The sequence below is a fragment of the Malaya genurostris genome, chromosome 2 (assembly GCF_030247185.1).
Source record: "Malaya genurostris strain Urasoe2022 chromosome 2, Malgen_1.1, whole genome shotgun sequence".
NCBI classification, from domain to species: domain Eukaryota; kingdom Metazoa; phylum Arthropoda; class Insecta; order Diptera; family Culicidae; genus Malaya; species Malaya genurostris.
Genome location: NC_080571.1, coordinates 269,424,231 through 269,433,218, shown reverse-complemented (window position 1 = coordinate 269,433,218; position 8,988 = coordinate 269,424,231). Strand labels below are relative to the sequence as shown.

Sequence of the window (8,988 nt, the reverse complement as noted above, 5' to 3'; positions counted from 1 at the left end):
TGCGGCTATTGTGAGAATCAATAGATTTTATTAGTGTGAGTGAACGCTTTCGAGGTGAGAAGATCAATTCGGTCGAAAATGATTTCGCTATAAAATATATTCAATCAATATTTCTTATATTGATTTGATTTAATATCGATATAAAAATCAATACAAATATTGCCGAGAGTTGGTTATTTTTTCGGATGCACCACATACTTGTAAACTCGTAAGACAATGATTGCAATAGCCGTAAGGAAGATAGGGGACACAAACATGCAAGCATTAACTACTTCACAATCCGAATATTTTTCATATCGGAATGCAATAAACCTAATGTAATAAAAACTAATAGTTCATCCACTCATTAAGAGTAAAATTTTGTTAAAATTTGATCAAAATTAGCAAAATCACTCGGAGTCCCTCGGTCGACAATAAGTAATTATTTGAAATTCTTCCAGGATCGAAGTACAACTTGTGCCTTTCCATCAGCTGTGTAGATGAAATGGTCAAAACATCGTATCCAAAGAGGAACAATATCCTTAAAACTAAGGTCAATCAATTTTTCCTGTTTACAGGACTGATTGGTTGATGACCTATCAAATTCCATTAGGCCATAGCGATTATGGAAGCACTTAAAGTGATGATCAGAAGACTTTGGAATGAACCGATTCTCATAGATTTGGATTCAAATAAATGATCTTATGAGCCTATTGATTGTCGTTGAATTTCAACCGGGCCCGAACATGGCGTGAGGTGGTGAGAGTGAAATATATTTACTATAAAAGATCATGTGTTTATCTACCAAAAGTCAAATTTTGCATCCGCTTCCCAATCATTTAATTTGCATCGTTTACTTTCTTCTTTGTCTTTGAAATATTCTGTTTCATTATAGATTTCGCGAGATTTCGATTAGGCGTAAAGACGCTAAAGTGGATCAAAGTGAAAATTTTTCATTGTGTTGCTCTGAAAAATGGCTGAATGTTTTCGAATTTAAGAACTTAACAAGGCGCAAATGGTACAATCGTCTTTTTTTCTTTCGACTGCATTCAAATAAGGAGTGTATCGAATATAAGCTATCCACATACATTTGTGTTGTACGCATATATTTGAGATGGTTTTTTATGTTCAAATCACAGTATGCTGTGCGTTTGGCTGTCAGTTTTCGTTTGTTTACTTCGATAGTCCCACGACAAAAGGGCCTAACTGTAAATGAGAGCCTCTCTTTGTTTACTTTCTCTTTTGATTATTACGGAGCCATTATTGCAAATTCTCTAAAGTTTCCATTATAAATCGAAAGCTTGTAGTTGTACCTTGAATGTTTTGCGAAGAGTAAAACGTCAAATATGAAATCAGTTCGGTAAATCATGAAAGAAAAAGTAAACAAAGAGAAAGTGTCATTTGCAGTTAGGCCCTTTTGTCGTGGGACGGTCGACTTGTTTGTGCGGTAGAAATTCTACGTTTTCAAAATGTCGCGTATTGAATAGGAAGTGAAAATTAAGGTTCTGGACACATGGCTAAGTGAGAAGGGTATTACTATGCGAAAATTGGCGAAACGGTTTGGAATTCATCATGCCAGTGTTAAAGCCATCAATAATAAGTTTGGGGAACACTATTCTTTGGATGAGCTACCACTAAGAGGCAGACAACCCGGTTCTTCCAACCCGAAACTGGACTAGAAAGTGGTATCTCTAATCACAAAGAACAAATCAATGTCAATACGTGATTTGGCCAAAAAAGGAGGAACGAGTGTCGGAATGATCCAGCGTATCGAGAGGTGAAATCACCTGAAGGCCTAAAAGAAGCAGAAAATCTCGAAACAAAGTGTAGAACAGAAGAAACGAGCAGCAACAAGGGCCGGGAAATTGTATTCGTGTCTTTTACAGTGTCCCGATGCATGTGTTTTGATGGACGATGAGACCTATGTAAAAGAGGACTCAAAAACCCTTTCAGGTCCACAATATTTTACTGTCGTCGTTGGGAAGGATGTGAGGGATGCAGACAGGTCGATTCAAGTGGAGAAATTCGGTCGAAAGATACTGGTATGACCAGCAATATGTTCCTGTGGTTTGAAGTCAACCATTTTTTACACTACCGGAACTATAAATGCAGAAATCTATCGATCTGAGTGTCTCCAGAAGAGATTGCTGCTTTTATATTAGAAGCATAGTACATCTCCACTGTTTTGGCGGATTTAGCGTCGGCTCACTATGTCAAAACCATTTTCAATTGGCTTGCGGAAAAGGGTATAAATTTCGTTGAGAAAAATATCAATCCACCAAATTGCACTCACCTTCGACCAATCGAACGTTACTGGGCAATCGTGAAGAGGGTCTTCAAGAAGACTGGTAAGGCAGCTGGGAACATACAGGAGTTCCAAAAATTTGGGCTCAAGCGTCCAAAAAATGTGATGCAACACTTGTCCGAAACTTGATGAAGAGCGCTTGATGAAAAGTTCGAAAATTCGTGAAGAAATAATTTAAATTTCATCCGGTTTTCATTATGCTCAAGTTTAACCTCGCACAATAAAGGATCCATTTTAAGTTTGAATAAAATATCGTTTTTTATTATAATTTAAAAGAAAAATTTATGGATAGCTTATTTTCGGTACACTCCTTAGGGTAACAGAGGTATTTGCCCTATTCCCACTTTGGCGTGAACCATTTAAACAAAAGGAGAACTTTTATTCTAAAACAGTTCAACCTAAGATATGTGAATTGATTTCAATTGAGAATGGCTTACGATGCACATTTAATATATCCGGCAAAGTTCTTGCTGTAATTGTTTGTACCACTGAAGCGAACAAAGTAGTTTATTTTGTACAACAAATGTCTTGATGACTTGCCAAATGGGGTATTTCGATGCGAATTCCATTTTGAGTAAAAATCATCAACTTTGAATTTTTTTTTTCCGGAAAAAAATTTCTATACTGGCGTTAATTGCAGAATAGTTTTGATGTATGCCCCGTCAAAGTATTTAAATCTTTAGTCTCACTTCACTGCCCAAACCGTTCGATAAAATTATTTTAGTGTCCAGCTTTAACTATTGTAAACAATAGTACTTCTGTTCAATTAGGCTGATTTTTTTGTGCGTTTCGGATGCAGGGTAGTTTAATTGGCAAAATGATCCGTCTCTGCGGTAGAATTTTTGCAGTTTTCATTTCATAGTTGTATTGTCATTTGTTCAATCTGCTAGATAGATCCGTTAGATACTGATCAAATTTAAATATAGCTCGAGGCGGCTCTACGTTTTAACAAGACTAAAACAAATCGTTATTGTAAACAGTTTTTTGTGCGTGTGAAAATTTACAAATGAATCGTGTGATTTAGACTGAAAATCTAATAATTTTATTTTATTTTTTCAATAGTGGTGCGTCATCTAGTGTTGTTTACAGCAACGCGAATAGCAGAAAGAAGATACTGATGAGGTCGTTTCTTAGAGATATTGCATATTTTTCTTATCCTTACTAAAATCGGGCTAGACTACACTCATTCGATTATTCGGGGAACGTTTAATCAATGGAACTATTTTTTATACGGGGTAAACGCTAAGTTTAAGATGAGCGCGTAAAGTTTATGGATGTCATGAATACGAAAACAACTGACATGTTCCTTAACACTTCCGAATATCAATTAGTTGATGAATTGTATGAATTATGGAAGCATTTCGCAAAAACAAAGCCTTACTTGATCTCGATTACTGTGAATTTCACACAGCGAAAAGTGCACAAATCTAATCAAACTGTTCTAGAATTGCACTAAACTGAGTATATTTACCTTCGATTTGCGAGCAAGAAATCCTAATAGTTCTTTAGAAAACTTTAAGAGCCATTAGAACGGCTGATTTTGTGTGATGCTCTCCACCGTTGCCCTCTTTTCGTTGTTTTTCCACCAATGCAAACAACTGGCAGCTGTGACGTGATCGCTCTTGTCGGGAGCGAAACTAGCTTTGCAAACGACACACAATACATCGGATTGCAGTGGCGATAGAATCCAAATTGATCCAATTTGGTTTTTTCACTAATGGGCGGTCCTAACGGCTATAAAAATAGCCGCATATAGAATTTTAATTTCGATTATTTCATTTTGGATTTGCATTTCATTGAAAGAAACTATCAGGATGCTGTACGAGATTCATTCCTGCCTTTCAGAAGGACGAAATTGAGGAACTCACTACGATATTAAGCACTGTTCGCAACATTTTTTTCGAACGATTTGTTGTACAGCAGCAGATATTTTGTTCTCTTCCTCAGAACGCGTTCTGATTGGCTGGTGTTAATATGGGTCAAATGAGACAGGTTTTTCAATAGTATACTATTGAAATACTTCAATGCTGTTGCTATACACGTTTAAGTTGAGAAATTTCGATTCTATTGGTAGTTAGATTATATAAATCCTTTCACAGATCACTGAGCTATGAGCTTTAAAAATACGAGAAAGGCAAACGCGCTTTATAAATTATTCCCTGTGATACTCGTTTATACCAAACATTTCAGAAAAGTTTAATTTTGAATTATTTGAGATTATGTCACACAGCTGAAAATTTTATCATAAAATTGTGATCATATTTCCGATGGCATGTAGCAAAAATTATGTTGATTCGTTAAATACAACAAGAGATATTCGCGATAAAAAACTTATCACTCTCTCAGAGGGTAAATTTTGAAAAGGCACGCCCATAGTAAAGTAAGTCGTATTCACGATAAAAAAATGAATACAATGAACTAAATGTATGAATTGATAGCGAACCTCCCGGCAGCCGGCTGTCCGGAGTTTTACGAGTTTTGGAACAAAATTTCGTTTTTTAGTAGGAAACACATATATTCATACAAAACGCGGTAGAATTGCAATGTATTGTAAGTATTCAGCTACCCAAAGCAATAACCACTTGATAACAGCAACACACGGGCGGTCTCTTTCCTATATTTCTCCGGAATAAATAGATCACATTATCTACCGAGATCAATCCTGATCATTGCCTCACCTCACTAACACACGCATGTGGTAATGCAGAGAATTCATCGTTCACTAGTAGCAACAAGTGTTGAACTAACATTCCTTCTCTTCCCACAGTGACCTGCATTGCTCAGTCCATGTTCTAAGTCAGTTTAGGTTGCACGCTGAGCATGATCTACGACTTTATAAGCATTATGTATTTGAGAGGTCCAAGTGTACATCCATAATTAGGATGAGGGCGTTTCTTGCTCATAAAATATAATTTTCATTGTCGTCGCTGAAACATAATCTAATTTAGTTTTCCCGGAAAAAAATCAATAGAAATTATTTTTTGATAAACTACAACAGATTTCTACCGATTCCATCATATTTTGGCGCCTCTTGTATTTGGCCACCCGGAGCGGTCGTCTCACTCGTCTCACTCTCACTACTGCTCTGAGGTAACTGTACCAATATTCGCCCCAGTTAATACATGCATCCCATCACTTGGAACAATTAGTTGAAGTGGTCGATGATTATATGCTGGAATGAAAATTAGTTCTTTAAACTCGAATATTTGCGTAGTTACAACACAATTATTTCTCGCCTTAACACAAATTCTTCTGCGATGTTCTTTCTTAGGTTGGAAGCGATAGTATTTTCACGGATTACATCGAATGCTGTTGATTGATTGTGGACCGAGCAATGAATAAAACAGTGCGATACATAGACTAATACAGGGACTGACTTGTCTTAGAGCAAATCAGTATGCCAATGGCTTCCTATTGATCATTTTAGCGTTCAGCTAAATTACATTCATTCCAAATCGGATGCACCGGCACTCGGCAGTTATATTTTGACTGGCGTACGTTGCAATCCAAACAAGTGTGCAATGTGTGAATCGATTAATTAACCTTGAAACAATTTCATTGGCTAATTGGCTATCATTCGTGAACAGTCACCATTCAACAATTAAGACATACAAATAATCACTGAATTGTTCAAACATAATTCAAGCGCATTTGAACCCTCTCCTCTACCTAATCAGCGTGTGTTTTGATGAGCCAAACTAGAATCATTCCAAGTTAATCGGACTTTGTAACTCGGATAAAACGCTTCGTTCCACTATCGATCAAAAAAGAAACTGTATTCAGGTACTGTATTGAGAAAGAACAATTCATTGAATACTGACAACAAAATGAGAATCGTGAAATTGATTGCCATCTTGCTGGTTGCGTTGGTCGTCACCGCCTATGCTGAAGAAACCAAAACATTTCCTGGGTAGGTGAAATACAAGGCTCTTATTGAATCGTAATATTGATAGAGATTCAATTTTCAATTATCAGCGCAGAGATTATTGTTCCGGCTCTAATAGGTCAAGTTCTACCGATCATTATTGGTGGAATTATCGGCGGCGGTGGAGGACCCAAGCCCCCTGCACTGCCGCCCGTTTCGGTATCTCATACTACATCGCTGGCTACTTCTGTTGCCAATCGACCGATTGCTGTAAGGTAAGCTGCCTAATTTTAGTTCATTACATCAAAGCTACGTTTAGGGGCATTGTTGTTTGTTAAAAGTATCTTAGCATCAAACAAAATAAATTGCAATAATCTTAACTCTCAAGTTTCAACAGTCACAGTGGTTCGCTTTCAACCAACTTGAATACGAATGCAGGATCGCACGCAACGGCCGGAACGGGTTCTATGGTAGCAGCGTCGAGTGCCACCGGAACGAGTCCTCTACAGAGCCTCTCCAAACGTTGGCAAAAGCTGTTCAACAATCTGGGATAGTTCTAAGGTTTAGAATATTTCATGATTAACCAAAGATTAACGTGATTAACAACATCGAGCTCATATGTGAATTATACAAAGTGATAGATAAAATTTAGTAAAATGAAGTGTAGTGAAATGTTTTCTACTGATGAGGAATAGGAATAGGATTCTCCGAAAATCATTTCAAACTTCGTACGGATCTAGCATGCCCCCAACTGTACTATCAACTAACAGAATCAATTCAAGGAATTGTATGATTCAATTGCTTTCATCAATGGAAAGTCCTATTTTTCCTGTAAATCTAGACATCCTCCCTGTCTCATCACTTCCGTTCGGACTTGTAAGTGATCAATGATTCTTAAAGACTGTACTCGAAAAAATTGCAACAGGAAAAGTTAATTTTATGTCAGATATTTTTAATATTCTCAGTGAATAAATAAACACATATTATCTATGTCTTTGCATAGGTGATTTATTCAACCTCCCAACGGGTGCCTGCACCTTAAACTGAACACTACTCAATAAATTCTTTGCAACTCATGCGCCTTCTTTCCTACTTATTTTAATTCACTTTGTCTTCGTTTTTGAATCATAATTTTAACCGGCCAAAATTTTTTTATTGGCGAAGCTCAGATGTGTTGGCGGTTGAAGAAATCATTCGCCTTCTTTCCGTTCCCGAGGAAGCATTTCTTCACTTTTCTTCCACTGCCAGCTTGTCGCAGAGTTGTCTTTGTTTCCTTGGGCGAACACTTTGGTTGATTCCCAATATTTTCGCTATCCACGATCGCACTGTATACTTTTGTCGAAGCACTTCTTGCAATGAAGCCATTTCGATAACTACTTGACAGATGTACACAATTTTCACCCAAACAATATAAAGTTATATACAAAAGAAAGCGTGACATTTCATTCGAGTACAGTCTTTGTTCTTATCGCTAGATTGAACGATTTACTTCCTGACGTGTTAATCGAATTGTGATGCGTTGTATTATCACTGAAACATTGTTATATTTTCGAAGGAATGTGGGTTTGAAAAATGCATTGCTTGAATTCTCTTATCAAGGTTATCTAATTTACGTTAACAAAATAACGTTTGACCTTTTCCGGATGGTGATAAAAATGCTAAGACTGATAATTGCCTCCGATGAATTTCCCATGGAAGGTAATTATTTAAGCTTACTTGCAAAAAAGTTCTACGCCCTTGCAAACGGCCTTCCGACAATAAACCGGAACATTCGCCATGGTGGACGAAAACATGCATGTAGGCTTGATTTTGAGTTCTTTCTTCGTTTGATTTATTAATTACTTCTCAGTTTTTGCGACAAAATTGTTGGATTAGATCTTACGCTTCAGATTGGCCCAGAATATCCTGATGGGACACAGCTGGGAGACTTTGGGCGGGTTCGCCGATTTGAGTACCACATCGATATTCAGCCGCTTCATCTCCTCCAACGATCGCTTCGAATTGTGGGCCGACACCAGATCCTACCAATACACCGCGTCTTCGCCCTTATTGTATTTCTTGATGAACAACGCAACTTCCAACAGGCATTTAGTACTATAGATTTCCTTGTTAACGGCCAGTTCGGAGCGTAACAAGAGCGGCTTTGACTTCCCCTTCTAGCTGATTGTTAGCCACAATAGCACTTTCTTGGGGAACTTGGTGTGTAAAATGAACTTCACCTCGAAGTTCACTTTCTTCGTGGGGGGAGTAAAATACGAAATGCCCTGCCAGTCGTAGCCATCCAGGGTTGGATAAATCTCTTCGTCCATCAGTATCGCCACGTCGCGATTCGGTGGATAAATCGATTTGATCATCTTATTCAATCGCCATTGCCTGCAGCTCCGAAACCAGTGGACGCGACCTCTACTTCCTGACATGTATGTTCATGTTCGCCAGATACTTTGTCACTGTTTTTTGCACCCAGCTCCCGGCCAAGCACACGCAGCGATGTAGCCACTTTTTCTTCGGTCTTCCTCTTCGACTGAGCTTCTTGTCGCTGAAGATCGTCGGCCGTGCTCTGATTGTTGTCTAATAGTACCAATAATAGTTGTAGATGCCGGAACGGGTGTATCTAGCGTCCACAAAGTCCGATGTCCGTTTTCGACGCAGCGGGGTGCCGTTCTTTGAACGCGTACACCTCTGAACGGAGTTGCTCTACTGTTTTTGTGGTTAGAGTTCGACGGATAGAGCTGTCAAATTTTGTCTGCTGACTCATAGGTTACTATGATTGTTGCTATATGGGTAGTTTCGTCAGTGTAGGTGAAGGTAAACCCATGAAAAATCGGAAATTGTTGTCCAT

General features: G+C 38.1%; 1 protein-coding gene across 2 annotated transcripts; it reads left to right on the top strand.

The window, feature by feature from the left end:
* The first annotated feature begins 5,767 nt into the window (after positions 1-5,767).
* Positions 5,768-7,130, top strand: LOC131426897 (uncharacterized). 2 transcript variants are annotated; one of them, XM_058589656.1, is made up of 3 exons: positions 5,768-6,194; positions 6,260-6,424; positions 6,547-7,130. In XM_058589656.1, exons 1-3 carry the CDS (start codon positions 6,112-6,114, stop codon positions 6,701-6,703), a joined length of 405 nt encoding a protein of 134 aa, XP_058445639.1. In that variant the 5' UTR covers positions 5,768-6,111; the 3' UTR covers positions 6,704-7,130. The 2 variants fall into 2 exon arrangements, with proteins under 2 accessions (XP_058445639.1, XP_058445638.1); XM_058589655.1 differs by having other exon boundaries at positions 5,771-6,194; positions 6,538-7,128.
* Positions 7,131-8,988: the final 1,858 nt, after the last annotated feature.